General features: G+C 43.8%; 1 protein-coding gene across 2 annotated transcripts in view; it reads left to right on the top strand.

Moving 5' to 3' along the window:
* IPO11 (importin 11) overlaps positions 1 to 23,162 on the top strand; it is a 482,369-nt gene that overhangs the window by 218,924 nt on the left and 240,283 nt on the right. For both annotated transcript variants that reach the window (XM_044276158.1, XM_044276159.1), the window contains exons 23-24: positions 12,633 to 12,712; positions 16,742 to 16,822. In XM_044276158.1, the coding sequence (XP_044132093.1) occupies positions 12,633 to 12,712; positions 16,742 to 16,822 (161 nt within the window). The remainder of the gene's footprint in view (positions 1 to 12,632; positions 12,713 to 16,741; positions 16,823 to 23,162) is intronic.

The following is a 23,162-nucleotide window of genomic DNA, read 5'->3' as shown; positions in this document are numbered from 1 at the left end:
ATGAGCTGGCATTTGACTGCAGACACCAGAGTGTTGCTGTATGGGACACATGAGCAAGTAATGTAATATTTATTCAGCACTGTGCTTTACACGGTTCAGCGTTTTACTCACCATATCTTTATGGTATCTGGTCTGCAACCTGCCTCTAGCACTCGAGTGCTTAGCCATTGAAGTAGCATTGATGAGCCCTTAAGGGAGTAGCAAGCATCCACAGAAGTTTCCTTCAGTATGCGATTTCCATTTTTAGGTTCAAGCTTCATATACTGTATAATGCATGTGGAAATCCTTAATGTAAAAAAAAAATATCCACCTTGCAAACACAATGTTAAACTTAATAAAAGCATATATAGTAAAAAAAAAAAAAAAGAACTCAACATACTGTATTCTTCATGATGATTAGCTTTACTTATGTATTGTTTAGATATAGATCAGGGATGGCCAACCCGAGGCTCTCCAGCTGTTGCAAAACTACAACTCCCAGCATTCCCACACTGCCTACAGGTATCAGCCTACAGCCGGGCATGGTGGGAGTTGGACTTTAACATCTACATCAATGAGGTCTTACCTTCCATGACACTGAGGTGAAATTTCTGCTGTATGCAGATGAACTCCTGCTGTTATCGCCAACCGAGAAAGGTCTCCAAGATAACCTGGAAATCCTGGAGAAATTCAGCAGCACATGAGCACTGCCCATCAATCCAAAGAAAAACTCAACACCATGCTGTTCCAAAAGAGAAACCAGAAACAAGCCAAGCATCCTCCCTTCCTGCTAAACAACTGTCCACTTACAGAAACCGACACCTTGGCTTAGAAATCAGCCAATCAGGGAGCTTCACACAAGCCATAGAGATACTAAATAACAAAGCATGCAAAATCTTCTATGCCAGCAGAAACCCTTGGCATCAACTCAAAGCACTAGAGACTGGTGTAAAATCTTTGATAGCTTCATTGCCCCAATCCTATGTAGCTGTGGGCTCCGGATGCATACACAGACTGGTCAAAGTCAGATTCTGGCCCAACATAATTTTTAACCAGGAATTCTGAGAACAGCTTCTCCAAGTCCATAGGAGCACGTCAAACATCGCCTGGCGAGCAGAATGGTCAGATTTCCACTACAATTTGCTATCCTAAAGAGGGCGCTATCATGATGGGCCTATCTAAATAGCAGCAGTCAAAGCTACTACTATCACAAAGCCTTGCTGCAACTATGGGTCCAAGAAAAACCAAGCACCATGGAACAGATCACCCAAACCTAGCCTGACCAAGCCACCAACCATTACAGCCTGACGATACACAAGGGCAAAGAGAAATATATCAGCATCTGGAGGAATGACATAAGAGCCTACAAATGGAGTACAAACTGGCCCATATCTGGAAAAACGACCTATAATAGCTAGTTACTAGAGAGATAGATGGCTAAAGAGGGATGTGAGAGCGTAGCTATAGGGGGTGCAGAGGTTGCAGTCGCTACAGGGCCCAGGAGCCTAAAGGGGCTCAAAGACCCTTGTGCCACATAAGAAGACACTGGTATTATAGAACGTGCATGCTGATCATTTTACACCTCTGGCTGGAGGAAAGGGGTGAGGTCAAGAATTTGGCATGGGGGGTTTGGGAGGGGTTGCCGTTTAAATTTTTGTCTCAGGCAGCACGAAGGCTATGTGCTTCCCTTCTCCTGGCCCCAAAGCACTGAGGGAAGGGGGGCCCAAGCTGAACTCTTGCACCAGGAGCCTTTAGCTATGCCCCTTGTGAGGGATACCACCCCTTGTGCCCGCTTGACGTCAACTACGTCAAGCTCACGAGCCGTGGTATGGTCACTGGTTACCAAGAAATTACGTTACGCCTGAATGTTCCTTTGGGTTATGAGGGTGTAATTGTCCTTGGCTGCGGTCACTTGGGGACAGTGATGTCAGCAGTTTCCAGGTCTCTCCAAACACATGGCACGATGTGACCCCCTTCCAGAGAAAAGACACCACCCGCTGGCTTGCATGGGCTTTTGATCTGTACCTGGTCCCTCCCCTCCCCTGGGAAGGGTCCCCTCCTCCTCTTCTGGGCTGGCAGCCAAGAACCCACAAAACCCATTAGAGCCCATAGCTCCAGACCAGGAGGTCACCGGGAGATGGTTCTGGTACCAATAGACCCGCTTGGGTTCCGGCTACAATGAGAGTCCAAGCATGGTACCTTTATTTGGTTTCTGTAGGGAGATATGTACAGTACAGACCAAAAGTTTGGACACACCTTCTCATTCAAAGAGTTTTCTTTATTTTCATGACTATGAAAATTGTAGAGTCACACTAAAGGCATCAAAACTATGAATTAACACATGTGGAATTATATACATAACGAAAAAGTGTGAAACAACTGAAAATATGTCATATTCTAGGTTCTTCAAAGTAGCCACCTTTTGCATTGATTACTGCTTTGCACAATCTTGGCATTCTCTTGATGAGCTTCAAGAGGTAGTCACCTGAAATGGTTTTCACTTCACAGGTGTGCCCTGTCAGGTTTAATAAGTTGGATTTCTTGCCTTATAAATGGGGTTGGGACCATCAGTTGCGTTGTGGAGAAGTCAGGTGGATACACAGCTGATAGTCCTACTGAATAGACTGTTAGAATTTGTATTATGGCAAGAAAAAAGCAGCTAAGTAAAGAAAAACGAGTGGCCATCATTACTTTAAGAAATGAAGATCAGTCAGTCTGAAAAATTGGGAAAACTTTGAAAGTGTCCCAAAGTGCAGTCACAAAAACCATCAAGCGCTACAAAGAAACTGGCTCACATGCGGTCCGCCCCAGGAAAGGAAGACCAAGAGTCACCTCTGCTGCGGAGGATAAGTTCATCCGAGTCACCAGCCTCAGAAATCGCAGGTTAACAGCAGCTCAGATTAGAGACCAGGTCAATGTCACACAGAGTTCTAGCAGCAGACACATCTCTAGGACAACTGTTAAGAGGAGACTGTGTGAATCAGGCCGTCATGGTAGAATATCTGCTAGGAAACCACTGCTAAGGACAGGCAACAAGCAGAAGAGACTTGTTTGGGCTAAAGAACACAAGGAATGGACATTAGACCAGTGGAAATCTCTGCTTTGGTCTGATGAGTCCAAATTTGAGATCTTTGGTTCCAACCACCGTGTCTTTGTGCGACGCAGAAAAGGTGAACGGATGGACTCTACATGCCTGGTTCCCACCGTGAAGCATGGAGGAGGAGGTGTGATGGCGTAGGGGTGCTTTGCTGGTGACACTGTTGGGGATTTATTCAAAATTGAAGGCATACTGAACCAGCATGGCTACCACAGCATCTTGCAGCTGCATGCTATTCCATCCGGTTTGCGTTTAGTTGGACCATCATTTATTTTTCAACAGGACAATGACCCCAAACACACCTCCAGGCTGTGTAAGGGCTATTTGACCATGAAGGAGAGTGATGGGGTGCTGCGCCAGATGACCTGGCCTCCACAGTCACCAAACCTGAACCCAATCGAGATGGTTTGGGGTAAGCTGGACCGCAGAGTGAATGCAAAAGGGCCAACAAGTGCTAAGCATCTCTGGGAACTCCTTCAAGACTGTGGGAAGACCATTTCAGGTGACTACCTCTTGAAGCTCATCAAGAGAATGCAAAGCAGAAATCAAAGCAAAAGGTGGCTACTTTGAAGAACCTAGAATATGACATATTTTCAGTTGTTTCACACTTTTTTGTTATTTATATCATTCCACATGTGTTCATTCATAGTTTTGATGCCCTCAGTGTGAATCTACAATTTTCATAGTCATGAAAATTAAGAAAACTCTTTGAATGAGAAGGTGTGTCCAAACTTTTGGTCTGTACTGTATATCTCCCTTCCCTGGCCTCCCACCACCACACTAAGACCACAGGCCTGTTCATCGTGACCACAGGGACACAAATATGTATCCAGTTTGTGCCTGTGATTGCTGGGCGATTCATAGTTCCTTATAAATCGCCGGTTTCATGCTGTCTGCTAGATTTGATTGAACTGGGGAACCGCCTCGACCTCATGCTGAGAGATTCTTCCTGTCACATTATCCTAGTTCCTTGCTGACTGGTTGAGGTGTGAATTCGTACGCATGTGGCCTCCTTGAAGCCAGAAACCCTGTGGAGTTGACTACCTCCTCTATCTGACAAGCAGAGGGTTGAAGTGAGAACTTATTGCTGACACCCCTGATATGAGATATAGATAGATGTTTATAGGCTTAGGACCAGTCGAAGCAAGTCTGATAGTGTAGAAAAAAATCACCTTGTGGCCAGTAGATAGGCTGACACAATTTTGATCAAAGGTATAGTGCTATGAGCTTTTAATTTCCGTATAGTAAGTATAGCAGTAATGCAAATCGGATGTATCCATGGTTCCAGGGTTTGAATGTCACTTTGCGCATGGAGCGATGTGCTGTTGTATATAGTGTTTCCTTTTACATTGTAGACATGGTGGCATACACCTGTACTTACTATAGAATGAATATTGTTGTACTCCATCCTTTATGTAGTGAAATAAATTCCATGCATTTTCAACTAATACATTCTATTTAAAAGGATGATTGAAAAATCCAAAAAGTTTACCTACTGGCTGAGGTTAGAGTGAGTTAGACTGGGCCATTGAGGTACCAGAAGATCCTCCATTGGGTCCAGGCTTGGTTATCATATTAGGCCCCAAAGGTCAAGCCAATGACAACCTAATTTGGAGTTGGTGTAGTCTATTATGGGTTCATTTGCAATAAGAGAGTAAATTGGAGATGATGGGCCCTCAGAATCTTTTTTTTTTTTTCATTTTTTTTTTTTTATGGATTCAAGGAACCTCTCCGTTCAAGGCTGGGTTTAAAGCCACAGTACATCCACTAAAGACATTGCCTGACATTGCAAGTTGTGAATGTTTACTTTTGCAAATTGACCTACCGAACAGCCATGCCAGAAAAAGCCCAATGGCATCTAAGCTTGATTACTTCTAATCTCTGTTGTTAAATAGGAAACGCTTTGTGCATTGTTTTAGCCGACTGTTATCACCTACGTTAATTGCATGGATTTTCGCTGCTATCTTGTTTAGATTATGTCAGTAATGATGGAGGGCATTCATGAAAAGCCAAGCTGGAAAGAAATAATTATAGGCTAACTTGATGTAAAATTGCCTTCATATTACCTGCAGCATATGATTGACAGCGTCGAAGGTAAAACTCATTTTAGAAGTAAAGAATCCTATTTCCAGATACCATCAAACTCTTTTGTATAACAGAAAGCAGCAGTAATAGCCGTGGAACCTTGCAGTAATATGGAGATTATGTTGGAAGCTGACACCATTTCAAAGTAGTAATTATCTCTCAATTAAAAGTCTGGTTGAGGAAATCAATCATTTTTCTTTATTTGAAATGTGACTTTGCTAATATTGCATTAATGATGAAGGATACAGGTTGTATATTCTCCACGAGAGAGTCTAGAAAGTCTTTCTGCAGACTGTGGCTTTATAGTCCTCTTGTGATCTACCCAGAGAAGAACTCGGACTCGGTTGTCTGCTTTGAACAGTCCCTTTTTGTTAGAAGGTAGCAGTAATATCCTCACATGGTGTCCTACTGCTGGGACCACTGTGATCAGCTGTAATCTGTTGGGGAATCTTGCAGCAAGTATTTTGTACCCTCTACAGCGCCTTTACAGATGAAATGAAGCATTACATGGTACTGATTAAAAATGAGGGAATTTTTTTCTGTTTGTCTGTATTAAAAATGTTCAGCCATTTCTGAGAACACGTGTTAAAAATCAGTCTGTTTGCAATCTGTCACAGTCTGTTTTCTTTGAATCCCGTCATCTGACAACTCGTTTAGCTAGTATCTTAACTACAACTGACTGGACCTTGCACACACATTTTTGAACTCCCCGAACCCCCTCTCCCGCAGCTGTGCGTCTAGGCATGTACAACACTGTTACTTGAGGTCGTGCAGCGTCAGGTCATAGTGCGCTCCTACGTGCACTACATCCCTTCCTGAAGCTGTACACTGCCAGGATTTAGTGCAGTGAAGGTGCCTGGAGAAGAACACCAGGGAACGGTGAGTAATACCAGTGCCAAGACTAGGAGCACCATATTCACTGCTCCCGGTTTAATGAGCTCAGGAGATCAGAGATGAGAGCTACACGTGGGCCGCCAGATGACGGGATTTAAAGAAATCAGGCTGTGACAGCTTGCAAACAGACTGATTTTTAACCCTTGTTTCTCAGAAAAGGCTGAACATTTTTAATACTGTACAGACCAACTGAAAATATGATTTTGAGCCCAAAATGACTAAAATGCAGTCAGAAAAAGAAACTTGCCCAAAGAAGGACTTGGAGTGTCAGGCACTTGTGGTTCACCATCATCTGGAGATCCAAGGGCTGAGTTATACCTTTACTTTGCATTTGCTTTCAAAATTCTATACTAGTTGATGTTAAAGACAAACTGCAAGCCTGTGCTTCACCCATTACTGCAGGGCTCCAGATGGCGACCAAAATGGTCGCCAATGTGACTTAGAATTTACAAATGGCGACAAGACTTTTTAGTCTTGTCGCCATTTGCGTCTAGACCCGCCGCCGCAGCTCTGCAGTTGAATACAGCGGCGGGGCACAGGAGATGATAGTTCTCTGCCCCGCCGCCGATGTTCTTCTCAGCAGCGCAGTGGAGAATGAGTCTCTCCCTCCCCCTGTGCTGCTGCCACTGCCTCCGCCAATAAGAAGAGACAGGAGGAGGAGGGGAGGGGCTGTGGCCACTGTGCCACCAATGAAAAAAACTGACCTGTTAATACAAATACAGGAGGCGGGTGCCGGAATCAAATAGCCGGCACCTGACCTCTATGACAGGGAGCTGCGATCCGCTGCAGTTAACCCCTCAGGTACCGTACCTGAGGGGTTAACTGCAGCGGATCCCAGCTCCCTGTCATAGAGGTCGGGTGCCGGCAATTTGATTCCGGCACCTGCCTACTGTATTTGTATTAACAGGTCAGTTATCTTCATTGGTGGCGCAGTGCCCCCCCCAACACCCCAGTATAATAAACATTGGTGGCGCAGTGCCAATGAGGGTTAAAAAAATAAAGGGTTAAAACTCGACTCCTCCAATTGATCGCGTAGCTGCCGGTCTGCTTTTCTTTCTTCAGGACCTGTCAAAGGACCTGTGGTGAAGTCACTGAGCTCATCACATGGTCAATTACCATAGTGATGGATCATGTGATGAGCACAGTGATGTCACCACAGGTCCTGAAGAAAGAACAGGAGACCGGCAGCTACACGATCAATTGGAGGAGGCGAGTTCATTTTTATTTATTTTTTAACCCTCAATTGACCTTCTACTAAGCATTCTGTATAAAGAATGCTACTATTTTCCCTTATAACCATGTTATAAGGGAAAAAAATAATACAGTGAATAGACTTTCATCCTAGCAACCATGCGTGAAAAATTGCACTGCATCCGCACTTGCTTGCGGATGCTTGCGATTTTCACGCAGCCCCATTAACTTCTATGGGGCCTGCGTTGCGTGAAAATCAAGGCTCATGTACACAGCCCCATAGAAGTGAATGGGTCCAGATTCAGTGCGGGTGCAATGCATTCACCTCACGCATTCACCCGCACAGAAATCTCGCCCATGTGAAAGGGGCCTAAGGGCGAATAGGACAAGGATTCCAGCCCCTAAGGGGGCTAATAGCAAGTAAAAAAAACAAAAAAAACACTAAGGCTATTTTCAGACTTGCGGCAGTGTGATCTGGCAAGCAGTTCCATCGTCGCAACTGCCCGCCGGATCCACCGATCTGGATGTGACTGAAATCTGGATGTGACTGAAAGCATTTGTGAGACGCATCTGGATGCGGATCCATCTCACAAATGCATTGCAAGAACGAATCCATCTCTCCGCTCGTCATGCGCAGACCGGAAGGACAGATCCAGCATTCCGGTATTTTGAATGCTGGATCTGGCACTAATACATTCCTATGGGGAAAAATGCCGGATCCGGCATTCAGGCAAATCCTCAGTTTTTTGGGCTGGAGATAAAACCGTAGCATGCTGCAGTTTTATCTTTTGCCTGATCAGTCAAAACGACTGAACTGAAGACATCCTGAACGGATTGCTCTCCATTCAGAATGCCTGGGGATATGCCTGATCAGTACTTTTCCGGTATAGAGCCCCTGTGACGGAACTCTATGCCGGAAATAAAAAAGGCTAGTGTGAAAGCAGCCTAACATATTAAGTTGAAATCCCCCCTTTTCCAATTTTACATATAAAATATATAAACAATAAATAAATAAACATATTACATAGCGCTGCGTCCGAAAAGTCCAAACTATTAAATTATTAAAAAATATCTTCTATGCGGTGAGCGCCGTAACAGAAATAAATATATAAAAACCATGCGGTTCGCCATTTTTTAGTCACCTTGTCACCCAAAAAATAGGATTGGACTGTTCTATTATGGGCTGAAGGTTTCATAAAATGCAAAATGCACGCGGCTTTTTTTGGTGTTTTTTTTGCGTGGTATTGAGTATCGCAATACTTTTTTATGGTGACGAAAGCGAATAAATAGTGTTGTCACGATATCAAAATTTTGATTCGGTTTCGATTTGGCGACTAAAAATTTAATTTGGCTCCTAAATTTTTCAGTTCAGGAGCCAATGGCTACTAGGTATTTTTTTTTGTCAGGAGCACTGTACTGCTTATCTATGTAGAGTTTCGAGGTCATGACTCTAAAGGCTGTATTACACCGCCAGATGTAGCAAGTAATTCACCTGCTCATTAGCGTAGGAGACCACTGCTATTACATGCAGCCATCTCCTCCGCAGCATGGGGAGGAGCGATCACTAGGCCATCTCTCGCCCCCTTACTGTATAGTAGTTTGCTGGCGGCAGATCGTTATTAGACACCATGATCTGCCGCCTGCAAACGATCATTTTTGGATTGACTTATGATCGAGCATTTACTTGTTCATCGGGCAAGTGGCAGCATTATTAAACTGCCAGATGATTGCTAACTAGCGTTAATGCGGAAGTTTATTAGCGATTTTCTGCCGAAAAATCGAGCAGTGTAATTACAGGCTTAAAGGGAACCTGTCACTTGGATTTTGTGTATAGAGCTGAGGACATGGGTTGCTAGATGGCCGCTAGCACATCCGCAATACCCAGTCCCTATAGCTCTGTGTGCTTTTATTGAGTAAAAAAAATAAAAAATTGATACATATGCAAATTAACCTGAGATGAGTCCTGTCTCTGACTCATCTCACGTACAGGACTCAACTCAGGTTAATTTGCATATGTATCAAATCGTTTTTTTTTTACACAATAAAAGCACACAGAGCTATGGGGACTGGGTATTGCGGATGTGCTAGCGGCCATCTAGCAACCCATGTCCTCTGCTCTATACACAAAATCCCGGTGACAGGTTCCCTTTAAGAGCCAGCTTCCCCAAGAAATTTACACGACAATAAAAATAGCCGACTGGAGGTTTAGTATTATTGCCATCATGATCAATATAGCTTCATCACATTCTAAAGGGCTCTGCAACACAGTATGAAAAAAATTTGTAAAACTACCAAACAGTTAGGGCTCATTCAGACAGCTGTAACAAAATTGCGGAACGGGTGCGAACCAATTCATTTCAATGGGACCGCAAAAGATGCGGACATGACACCGTCTGCTGGCTGCATCTGTAGTTCCATTCCAAGGCCCCGCAAGAAAGATAGAGCAGGTCCTATTCTTGTCTGCAATCGCGGACAGGAATAGTCATTTCTATCATAGGGCCGGCCATGTGCCGTCCGCAAGATGTTGAACGCATACAGGCAGTATCTGTGTTTTGGGGAGTGCAAAACACTACGGCCATCTTAATGAGCCCTAAGTGTAATAAAACCAGTAAAGATACAATAGGAGAGAGAATCCTGCCCATGCAATCTTAGAAAAAAGGTTTAGGTTGGATCCGGGCCTGACCAACTAATGTATATGGGAGCTGGCTGACTCTCGACACCGCAACCCACCCCAAAGACAGGACACATAGTATGGCGCTGTTGGATTTCTGCAGCCTGATCTGTTTATTCCCGATGAGATCCAGAAGCGTATGATGAGGGTTTTCCCCATTTTCAGAACACACACACACTTGGAAGATGGCGATCCATCAAATGAGATTTGCCCGGCGAGTATTTAGTGTATGGCCAGCCTTAGAGATAAAATACCGCTTATGGACGCTGGACTATAGTTTCCAGATGTAGATTAAAGAATCTGATTGTATTTGTTGCAGCAGTACAAGCCGTAGGTGGTCCTTGTTGTATTTTTTACATGGCACTTTTTAACCATTGGTGTATCCACCCGTATTTCTCTCATTCATCGCGTAATCAAAACATAGAAAATAGTTCAATTATGGCGATCAGTAATGCGGCATCGTGTCGAGCATTTTCAGAACTATTGAACTATTTTCAGCCCTACAGCGGCGCGGCGTGATGAAAAGACGATGCCGAATGATTCTTGATTTGCAGTTGATTCTGTTCGGTAACCCTGGGATGCCCCAAACGTACTTTTTCTATTTTTAGTGAAAGAGTTTGATTAATGCAGGCACCAATATGGGGCATAAAATCAGTAATATAGATCTTAAGCTTTAGAGAATGAAAGCTTTGTGTAAATGCTGCTCCTGGCTGTAGAAGTAGCAGCTGGACTCCCGTTACGGAGAGGTTGAGTAAGCCTGTCTTTATTTGTTTCTGGTTTTCTTCCTTCGCCCTTTATAGTTGTGCCTATCTCTAATAACTGATTGTTTTATAGCCGGGTATTGCTTAGTGGAATATAGATGAATTACCTTCATTTTCAGGCCTACAGCCTACGTTTCACATGACCTTTACCATCAACGTAACTTTCACTTAGAAGTTTTCCTAATTCAGTTATGAAATATTTCTCTTTACTTGTTACTGAGTCATCCATCTGTTCATTGGTCCAGTTTACCGTGAGGATTATCTGAGTGAACCCTAAGGCAGCAGAGCAGAGCCCCCTGCGAGCTAGTGCGTGGCTTCGGTCTTTGTTGGATCTCCAGTGCCGCTATATGGCACCCTATTTTTGGGTTATGTTTTGTTTGCAATGCGGCATCCAATGGAGCATGTTTCTATTGGATTCTGCATGAAAACCTTTTTTTTTTTGCCCTTAATATTCCAAAATATAAAGCTAAAGGGTTATCACATGATTAATGTCAAAATGAAAATCGCATATAATTTAGTACATTACAACGCTAGAACCAACCCTGTAGCTCACATGGATCCAGCGATCTCCCCATTCATTGCATCAATTGTTCTACTAGATCTGCAAGCTGGCGGCTTAGTGGCGTGTCCTTTCTCAGAGGGCTTGTCCTTTCTGCTGCAGCTGATGTCAGTTGAAGGATGATACTAAGCATGTGCAGCCATCTCAGTGAGCAGGACAGAGAAATTAGAAAAAGAGCAAACAGCAGGTGGTGGTATACAGATAGACAGGACAGCTCCTATAAAATTGTTGTCTGCTTTAAATAAAAAAAAAACACTTTTTATTAGGAGGTTTCCTCAGCAGTAAGCTGCTCTCGTGGTGTCCTGCTGCTGGGACCCTCACTGATTAGCTGTAATCTCTTGTTCCCATACAGCACCATTACAGGTGAAATGAAGCATTACACAGTGCTCATTGAAATCAATGGACTGTCCATGGTATGTATGGATGTGCCAGGTACACCATCGCTAGACACTCTGGCTAGTAGGCGACAGTCCTAAAAGGATAATCTCTTGAGTTAACTTAAAAAGACTCTGTCAGCAGTTTTGACAGCGCTATGTAGTGGTCTCCTGGTTTGACCCAGTCGGCAGAGAGGATGGGTTGTAGAGAGGTTTACTGCAGACAGCACTGTACAGGGAGGGACCACACTTGTGGAAGAGGCACCGATTGAAACAAAACTTTATTTGCTCAGTTTTTGATAATAAAAGCTGCCATAAGGTATGATTACCTAACTTGCCCTGCCTCTACCTAGCTGTCAGCAGTTTCGCAGTTCAAAACTGCTGACAGATTTGTTTTAAAATTGTTTGTGTAAGGGGCTGTTCACATGACATTTGCCATACACGTTGGGGAAAAAAAAAAACAAGAATGCAAACGCATGTACACTACACTTTCCCGTTCTGCACAATCCAGCCCCAGAAATGTGTACGTTAACTGATTATTATTTTTTAAATATATGTATATATATATATATATATATACAATAGAACCCTATGATGATGAATGCTGTATCCGTTTACGTGGGACAAAAACGTGATGTGAACAAAGGCTAAGGCTTCCTGCACACGACTGTGTCCATATTGCGAGCTGCACGTCACGGATCCGCAAGCTACCTTCCGTGTACAATCTGCTTTTTTCTCACTCCCATCTATAGAAATGTCTATTATTACAGTACGGACAAGAATAGGACCCGTTCTATTATTTTGCAAAACGGACATACTGATGCGGACAGCCATGGAGCCATGTGCGATCTGCAGCACAATGCACATTGGATATGGATGCAATTACGGTCGTGTGCATGAGCCCTAATATAGTCGCTTCCAAAAAATGTGTGTGTTTGGTCTGTTTGCTGATTGGAATCTACTAGTTTTATACATTTTTGCTCTATATTGTATTATTATTATATTTTTTCATTTCTTGCAGAATTAAGTTCAGAAAACCTCCGCATCTGCTTCAAGATCATCAACGCTTACTTTCTCTTTGATTCCTCCGAATTTCTTCAGGTACGTCGTATCTCGGATGCCCTGTAACCTGCTTTGTTTGGCGGTTCTGTGCACAATCTATACTGCCGATCAGTAGCGGTTTTAATAAACCTTCATACTGTTATTGAAAGACAAGTTGGGAGCATATAAAAATGACACCGGAATCTTGGCAAGTAAAATAGAGGCCGCAGGTGAACGATGTAAACACGGTTTTCTTATAATTTTCTGGTTATTTGCCCACCACACAGCACTTCTTGCTGTTTTACAATGATTGATGAGCGCTTGCTTTTTGTCATTTGACATTTATATGGCGCTGTCTGCGCCAGAAGGGGCACAGAACTACAGAGAATTATTATGTCGGATGTTGCTCATGAATTTACAAGGCTTCTGAAGTATCTACTTCTCTTTATGCAGCATGAGCCCCACTGTGTGATACCGTATTTAATACTGTCGTTTTTATGCCACTTCCCACATTTACTTTGTGGTCTTAAGAAATAGAAGCCATTATAGATAAAACAAACTGAAGTATAAAATCTATGACAAGCAATAAATGAGATTTCTTGGACGTCAGATCAGTGAATGAATGAAATTGAATCTAAGCTGCAAACTGCTCCCCGGAAGCACTATAAGGCGACCCCAACCCCATTGACGAGCTGTATTTATCTTTTTACATGCGTGCTTTTTATGAGAGCGTTCCTGGAAATACTAACAGTAAAAACTAAATAGGGAGCATTCAGATGACCGTATTCTGGCTCCACGTCCTATCCACGTTTATTGCGGCGACCCATTCATTTCTATGGGACTGTAAAAAATGCGGACAGCGCAGAGATGTCATCTGCTTTCCGCATCTGTGTGGCAATTTGGCAATTTATAGAACATGTCCTATTCTTGTCCATTTTGTGAACAACAATAAGCAGTTCTACAGTGGGGTGCCCAGAAAGTGCGGGATGCACCCAGCCGGTATCTGTAGCGGTTTGCAGAGTGCAAAACAGATACGGTTGTGTGATTTGCTCCTTTGTGCTGGAAAATGTTCATTAATCAATATGTGATTAATTAAAGGTTTGCTATTAATGGCAAAAGAATGGTAGACGACAGAATAGGCATCTCCTGTCTCACATGCGCTATATCAATGAAATGCTCATTTTTTGGAAGGGGTCTACTGATGAGTTCAGCAATTTTGTGACTGCTTTGAATGTCATTTCTTTGGGGCTCCTTTTTTACTTCTGAGATAACAAGATCCAGATAACGTGTTTGAACCTGACCTTCCTGAAGGGCAATGATGGCAAAATCAGTACCTGCTTATTTCGTAAAGAAACGGCAACCAACTATCTCTTACACTGGGACAGCTGTCATCCATACTGCCTTAAAAAGGGTATCCCCAAATGCCAGTACCTTAGAGTGCGTCATAACTGCTCGGCACTCACTGACTTTCAGAGGGCGATAAGGGACCTTCAGGGATAGGTTCCTACGATGCGAGTACCCAAGGAGATTACTCCATGAAGCATACCAACATTCTTTGGGTTGTGACCGCAAATTACTGCTGAACCCTAGGACTGCGGAAGATGACAGTGAACAGATTCGCATTGTGGCCGCTTTTGATGCAGGCCATAGAGAAGTCAGGGATTTGCTGTCTGGGTACTGGGGAATCCCTCAAACCGACCCAGACGTTGGACATCTGGTTAGTGACAGCCCTGTCATCACTTACCACCGTGGCCGTAACTTAAAGGATAGGCTTGTACACAGCATCTTCCAAAGTGGAGCACTGACACCGGCAAGATGTTCACCAGGATGGTGATGCAGAAGTCATTCTCCATTAGAACCTTCATCAATTGTAAAACACCTGGGTTAGTTTATTTGGCCATGTGTGCCTGTGGCCTACAATATGTGTGCAAAATGATCCGGGAATTCCGACGTCTCATAGGGGAACACCTTAACGACATTCGGAAAAAAAAATCTGATACCCCCCATCACACGCCATATTGCCCTAAACATTCAGGAAGTACCGATGTCATTTACTTTTAGGGCCTTGAGGTTGTCAGACCATCCCCATGGCAACTTCAACAGGAAGCTACTGCAGAAGGATGCCCAATGGATCTTCTACCTGCAGACGGTATGACCCAAGGGCCTTAATGAGCACATTTCGTATGCATGTTTTATCGGATAGTGGGCGGAGACTGTTCCATCCTGGCAGTCCGATTAACGCCATGGTAGTACGAACACCCGGCTTCTTGTGATAGTTCTGCCACCAGTAGGTCTCTTCCCACTGGGTTTTGGACGGGGGCAATCACATTTGCCCAGCCTCAACCATTTACCCCCATTGGCACAGTGGGGTTTGCTAGTAAGCCTCCTGTTTTAATTCTGTAGATCAAGCGAGTACCCCATTCAATTGGATACAAGACACCAGATGACAACCTTCCTGGTACCTACCTTGATGGGCACAGATGCTTGGTGCAGGTATCGAAGGACACCGTTCTATCCATATCAGGGAAGACACATTTAGGTTCCAACCCTATATAGGGGCCCTCTGGCACTGACTACCTCTGCACAGTGATAGCCTGCTTTAGCACAGGTTTAGCCCCTGTCACATTATTCTGGGGTCTTCCATTTGGCATTGGCTGTCACAATACAGCGGTATCCGGTGTCAGTAATGGCCTTCAGGATGCAAGCATTTTATTATGCCAGTTTTAGCTATGTAAGGGAAGACATTGGCTGGTGTGCAAAGTTCCCTTCATGGTTTGTTATACACAAGTATCAGTAGTTTATTTAGGGTTCACTTCAGTTCATCTGTGCTTTATCCCCTTGCGACCTTAGCTTCTTTTCCTTGAGATTGACCTATCGTCCTTATTATTACCTTGGCATCTTTGTGAGTGATTGCACATCAAACATGGCTCGGGGAAGGAGGAGGAATTCTGTGGGTGTGTCCCGCCTCCTCCTTTCCTATTGGTTAATGCACTCATTTAACTCCGCCCAAGGGGTGGTTTCTTGACTTTATAGATCAGCTGTTCCGGCTGCCATCTTACGGCCATACTAGCATCGATAACTCTGCCACATACATTCCATATGGAGGTGTCTTTTATTCTCCTTTAGCTGACTTTATGCTCTGATTAGTTTAGCTCCTAATGAATCACTTTACTAGTGGAGAAACACGTTGAGCAATTGTTCTTGTAGTGGAGATGAATGCATAACAGCTAGCTCAGCAACTTTATTAGCATTAGGTAGGAATGCAGGCTCCACATGCATTCCCTGAATTTAATGGAAGCCAGTATGGCACCAGCAGAGGTAGTATTTAGTGTAGGTTCCTGTCCTAAAAAGATTGCCTTGTCGTTGGCGGACAGGCACAAATTATTTTGTACAAAATGTATTTTCCAAGAATCTCACATTTATAGCTTAACATTATTACATTTGCTACAGTGATTATGACGCTATTGTGTTAACTTTATTATTTGTGTTTGCAGAGTGCTGTTGCGTTGTTTGTTTTTGCTTTTGCTCTTTCAGCCATGGCAACGTGCACCTGCGCACTTGGATGTGCTGACTAACCCCCATTTCTGTCATTGATTAACTATCCTGAGGATAGGACATCAGTTATTTCAATTCCAGAAAATCCCTTTAACATTATAAACCAAAAAATAAAAAGATTAACTGTTTTACAGTGCCACATTGAAGGTCCCCTATTATCTGTATTTACTCAAAAATTGCATTAAAACACAAAGTTTGATTAAAGCGCTTTAGTTTCAATCATTTTGTTTATTGCTCTTTTTGTGCCCTTGAAATGGAAATAAATGAGACAATTGATAAGGAGTTACATGAAGATATATACAGGCACAAAGCAAAATACAACTAATGTATGTGAGAGGTGTCGCTGCATCCGCAATGATTTATTAAAGTGCGCCAGTAATGTGATCTCATCTATCATCTGCTGCTTTTCTGTTTTTCATATCACATAATATTCTGACAATTATTGAGCCTGTTTTATAAACAAGAAAAATTGGTGTAACTTGCGTAAAAATGGATGGTAATGTTCATAACCAGGAAGCTGCTCTCTATTGGCAGGTATATGGAGCCGGCCTCTGCCTGTCTTTTCTGGAAGTCCTGAAAGATATAACCATGGAAGGTCAAGTTCAAGTGCTGAAGGTAATCTCATCTCTGACCAAATCTAAGAAGCTTGCCTTTTTAGAGGGGTTTATCGGCTTATCTAAATGTTTCAGTATATATCTGAAAGACACTAGCGCTTTTACACCACCTATTACATCCTATACTTTCGCAGCAGTACCGCTGTATTAAATGAATGCACCGGCGCTCATACCTATCCCTTGCCGGTGTACCGTTGATGAGAGTTGCCCGTGAATACATAAAACATGTTACAATGATATTTCAATACTTTGCTCCACTTTGCTGTTCCTCCTGTCCACGCCACTCTTCCTCTCTAAGATGCCGATACTTGTCTCCAGGGTGTGATGGGTACGTGCTGTTTTTTGGAGGGTGCCCCAGCTGGTGGCTCAGCTCCGTTCTTATATTCAGTGTTGGCGCTCACATGAAACACTAAGTGACATCACTTAGAGAACCATGGATGCTTAGAAGTGTCAGACTCCCAAGTACCGGCATCTTAGAGAGCAAAAGTGGCGTGGACAGGAGGAACAGCATAGTGGAGCAAAGTAAATATCATTGTAACATGCTGTATGTATTCTTGGGCACCTCTCATTAACGGTACACCTGCAAGGGATAGGTCTGTGCGTCGTGCGGAACCGGACATATAGATTTGCATTTATCTAAATGTTTCCAAAAGTGCCATAAATGGCACTATAAGCAATATGCTATGGTGTAGAATCTGTCCTGATGTCCTCATATTGGAAGTACTGACCCTTTCTTCACTGAATGTATGAAATTTCCCTCCGGTTAATGGTCACTGATAGAGTAAGGGCACCCATCCATCATTGACCTCCTTTGAATTATATAATGCACGGCATTTAAACAGGGCATACGTCTGTTTTGCATTGTATAGTGATTTTACCGTCATTATCTATTACATCCTGTCTGAGTAGGAGCAGTCACATGGCAAGTCTGGGGACTTTCAGAAGGCCCCCGGCTACCATTACAGCCGATTGGTATTCTGACATTAGATCAGGGGACAGAAGAAACCCCCTCCCATTGTCTAACTGTTCAGGTACTGCAGTCACTATTCACTGTGGCATCTAAGGGTTTAAGTGGCCGGGATCAGAGTTCTCTCCATTCTCGTTATATAGGTGGGGCAGCTCCTGAGCCTGCATCATGCATTCTCTTCATGAGCTAGGATGTACTTTTACATCATTGGACATTAAAGGAGTTATGCCCTGAATGTTGTAAAAATGAAAATCAGACATCATATAGTCCATGACAATCTCTTTCTAACAAAGCTAAAACCAGCCCTGTACCTCACATGGATCCAGAGATCTCCACATTCACTGCTCCAATTGTTCTGCTAGATAATCTTCAGCCTGACAGCTCAGGGGTGTGCACTTTCTGCTGTTGCTCTTTTCACTGCTGCAGCTTCCAAATCAACATATTGTTGGAGGGAGTTGATAAGGAATAAGGAAAAGAACAAACAGCAGGTGGCGCTATATAGATAGATTTTATTGAATAGCTCAGTGGCTATACAAAAATTTTAATTACATGCAATTACAAAAGTATTCAGATCCAGGTGCTGGTATGAAAAATGTAGAATGTGTTTAAGGAGTTAACGCTTATTAGGCATTCATATAATGAAGGTGTTTGGAGGAAACTGACTTAAAGGGTTTGTCCATGTAATTTCCAAATTAGCGGCTTTGTGTACAAACACTGGTAGTAAGACCAGGGCTGCGGCATTAGAATGGCGGGGGAGAAACAATGGAATATGGGGTGATTATTTTATAGTATTCACTGCCATGGGGCAAATTTTGAAAGAAAATGAACATCTCCTTTAAAGCAACATTCCAGGAAAAACTTTAATTGCCTGCAACCTGTCCCCTCTTACATTGACATCTATCTCGGATAGTAGGCTCCTGAATAAGCTGCATAGTTTTGGTTCACAGATTGGCAGATTACTAATCCTGATTAAATTGTAGACAGTCTAGAGAGCTGTCAAATTTATCACGGGGCTCAGGCTGGATTAAAAATTGGTGCATGGCAAACTGTGCCACCTCACTCCTCCCTGTGAGCATGGCCGCGGGAATCCTCACCTGGTCCCCCACTCCATAGTCTCAGCGGTTACGGCCAGAGATCCTCTCTGCATCAATGATCGTCCACTCCATGCAGGCTGCGGCCCACTCCTTCCTGGTGTGCCTTCCCCTACTCATAGGGTGAACATGTATGCTCTCTCAGGCTCCTAAAGGACCAGCGCGCACCCAACCTTATAAGTCCCAACATATGGTAGACTTCCCTAGAGTATTTAGGGGCACCTTCCACTTTCGAAAGGTGCCTGAGCAATAGGTTCTCGTTGTCAACAGTACTTGTCCGGCTGAAAGCTGTCATTTATGCTGGAAAGCTGCTGCATCAAGGAGGATCCAGCGGAGCCCATCGTCATCTGGATATGGCAAACTCCAAAAGTCTGTTCCTCTACCGGAACAGACTACCGTAGTTTGGACTGGAGATGTGAAAGTAGCTTAAGGAATCTCATCTTATGATTTCTGCCTGTTAAACTTCCACCCTTTGAAGTTGCAGACTTCAGCCACATTGATGAATGAGACGTTAACAAGTGAATCCCTGGGAGTGTGAGATGTGCCGTCCGCTTCTTACAGGATCATTTTGAACAAAGGAGCATTTGTTGAGAACGACGTGACTGTTCATCCCGGTACAATACACAGCTCCAGCTTGTAGTTTTAATCAAATAAATTTTGCTCTTATGTAAACCTTTGATCTGTACCTGGAGGAACGGTTCTACACATGCTTTCAAGTTTTCTGTATGAAAAAACATACGATAAATACAAAAGCAAACAAATACTTGTACGTTTTTAGATTAGAGGAGAATCTTCGAATCCTTAAAATGGAGTCTGTGACCAGGAAACTCACTGATAAACCAGGCACAATGCCTCCTTTTCTCCAGAATGAAGGAACGGATTGCTAAGGGTTCATTCACACGAACGTAAGGGCTCCGAGCCTGTGTGGCGGACCGCAAACGGCAGGTTTGCAATATATGGGCACTACTGGCCTTGTGCACTCCGCGCTGTGGATGTAGACCCTTTGACTTGAATTGATTCGTGATCCGCAAGATATGGCAAAAGATAGGACATGTCCCGTCTTTTGCGGAGTGGAGGCACGGATTGTAAGCCCATGGAAACATTACGAAGCGCTTTTGGGTCTATGCCTCTGCACCACAAAATATTTCTCAGTGATTTCCTGGTCACAGAGTAGTAAAGTAATATATTCTCACACTTAGGTTTTTATTTGAGGTTTTTATTTGTATTCGTCTCAGGACTTTCTTAGGCCTCATGCACACGGCCGTGTTCGGTCCGTGGTTTCCCGGCCTGGCATCCTGCTAAGAGCAGGAGCGCACAGCGTCATTGGTTGCTATGAAGCCGTGCGCTTCATGCCGCCGCTGTACTACAGTAATACACTCGTATGATCTATACAAGTGTATTACTGTAGCACAGAAGCGGCTTGAAGCGCATGGCGTCATAGCAACCAATGACGCCGTGTGCTCCTGCTCTCTGTGCATGAGGCCTTAAAGGGATCTCCAAGACCTAAAACACGGTCATGGTAATTGTTTTATATGAAGTGCTCCAATTATCCATTTTGTACTATGCACTAGCCTGGATTTTCAACATCCGCCAACACATAATGTTTGCTTCCTTGTCCAGAATAGACTTGGCTATTGGATCCTTATCTTTAGTGGCCCTGACAAAGAAGATTTTGTATCTACCTCGTAGCATATCTGACCATTCTCCACTATTGCTGACTCTGGAAGTAGGTCCCCAGACACATGTTATTAGACCTATTTGGCGCCTGAACCCGTTCTGGTTGTCAATAGTGGATACTGGTACTGTGATATCCGGGGCTTTGGCTGATTTTTTGTCTATTAATGTGGGCTCGACGTCTCTGGATGTGGTGTGGGATGCTATGAAGGCATATGTGAGGGGGCTTTACATTAAACATATCAGCATTAAAAAATCTAAAAGTCGTGCTCTGGACAAGGAACTCTCAGATCGGGTTACGCATTTAGAGGCTGATTATGTTGCACAGCCCACGGTAGCTGGGGAGCTGCGATGGAAGGAAGCCCAGAATCTTCTGAAGGAGCATATACAGGCTAGAGCGGAGGATAAACGGTTGTTTACGACCCAAAGGTATTTCGCTGAAGGTGAAAGTGCAGGTCATTTGTTAGCTGTGATTTCTAGGGCTCAGCAGGGTCCTTCTTCCATCACTTCACTTAGGGGAGGGAATGGACAAATGGTGGTGGGGAATGAGAACATTCTGGAAGAATTCTATGTACATTTTAAGGAGGTTTATAGGTCCAGGCTGGTCGCCACTGATTCTTGTAGGTCTGGATATTTGGAGGGAATTGACATGCCTGTCCTGTCTGAGGAGAATAGGGCGATCCTTGAGGAGGATATTACGTTGGAGGAATTGGAAGAGGCACTAAAGTCCTTGCCTAATGAGAAAGCACCGGGTGGGGATGGTCTCCCTGGGGAATTCTATAAAAAACATGGAGAACTGCTACTTCCGCACCTGCTTGCAGTATTTAAGCATGCTTTTGGTAGAGGTATTTTGCCTTCCTCCATGAGAGAGGCTATAGTTGTAGTAATACCCAAACCGGGTAAGGATCCAGCTTTGGTAGATTCGTATAGGCCCATTTCTCTCCTGACAGTTGATGTCAAACTCCTGGCAAAAATTCTAGCTAACCGATTGAATAGAGTTATTCACACCATTATTCATGATGATCAGTCCGGTTTTATGCCTGGTAAGTCTACGGCTTTAAATCTTAGGAGGCTATTCCTGAACCTCCAGTTAGAGGGTAGGGATGTGTCGGATAACAGGGCCGCGGTGGTCTCTCTGGATGCTGCCAAGGCTTTTGACAGTGTTGAGTGGGACTACTTGTGGGCGGTCATGGCTAAAATGGGCTTCGGGTTGGATTTTATGAAGTGGGTTAAACTTTTGTACTGTGAACCCAGGGCTAAAGTGCGAGTTAACGGGCATTTATCGTCAACTATTGCTTTGGAGAGGGGGACAAGACAGGGCTGTCCGCTGTCTCCGTTATTGTTTGCGATAGCCATTGAACCCTTAGCATGTATCCTGCGTTCTACTTCTTCTGTTGGTGGGTTATTGCGGGGCTCAATGGAGGAGCGGGTATCGTTATATGCGGATGATACATTGATATATGTGAACGATCTGGAAAAGTATATGGATGCAGTAATATCTGTGGTGTCTCAGTTTGGCGACCAGTCTGGATTACTAGTAAACTGGGATAAGTCAGTTATTCTTCCAGTATCCTCTCAAGTACCGTCACGTTCTGCTGTCTTCTCCGGTCTTAAGGTGGTGCAATCCTTTAAGTATCTTGGGGTAATAGTGTCCATGAACCCTGCAGATTATATTACTAGTAACCTCCTACCCTTGTTGGAGAAATTCAAACATAAGATCACAGTGTGGCATAAACTGCCTCTGTCGATGATAGGAAGGGGAAATTTGTTGAAAATGATCCTTATGCCGCAATTGCTTTATGTCCTGCACAACTCCCCTGTTTGGATTCCCGTGCATTACTTTCACAAAATTTTACGACTGTTTCGTTTTTTTCTGTGGAAAAGTAATAGGGGGAGGATAAAGTATGAGACGTTACAGAGGAACAAAGATGCAGGGGGACTTGCTCTGCCCAACCCTTTACTCTATTTTCTATCGGCCCAACTGCAGCATTTTAAGGGGTGGGGAGTGGGGGGTAGCCCAGGTATGAGGAGTGGACGATTGATGGAGTGGGCATCGAATAGATCTCCCCCATTGACGGCCATTGAAGGTAGGGTAAAGGAAGATGTGGGGCGTATCCCAATACTAGTGCTCATGAGGAAAGTCTGGTGTAAAACCAAACATATCTTGGGATTAGAGGGATATGTCAATATCTCGCCTATTTGGAGGAACCCAGCACTGCCAGAGTTGGAAGGTCTAACTGGGTTCTCTGGGTGGAATAACAAGGGAGTATGGAATTTGGGTCATATCTTCTCAGGTGGGGTATTGAAGCAATATCAACAGTTGTGCTCGGAGTTTGGGCTTCCTTCCTCGCAGTTCTATAGATATCTTCAGCTCAGGCATGCACTAGACGCTCAGGCTAAAGTGGCCCCAATAGTGTTCACATCCACTCATGCGCTAAACACGGTGGTGGCTGCTGGTTCGGTGAAAGGGGCAATCTCCGTGATGTATCAAGCCTTGCTAGAAGATTTTCTTAAGGGATATCCGTTAAAATGTAGGCAGCAATGGGAGAAAGATTTGGGTGGGCTTACAGATGCGCAATGGTCAGAGATAGTGGCGCTTACTCCTGATC

The sequence above is a fragment of the Bufo gargarizans genome, chromosome 1 (genome assembly GCF_014858855.1).
Source record: "Bufo gargarizans isolate SCDJY-AF-19 chromosome 1, ASM1485885v1, whole genome shotgun sequence".
NCBI classification, from domain to species: domain Eukaryota; kingdom Metazoa; phylum Chordata; class Amphibia; order Anura; family Bufonidae; genus Bufo; species Bufo gargarizans.
The sequence above is the reverse complement of the archived record's forward strand: the minus strand, read 5'-3'. Positions and strand labels throughout refer to the sequence as shown.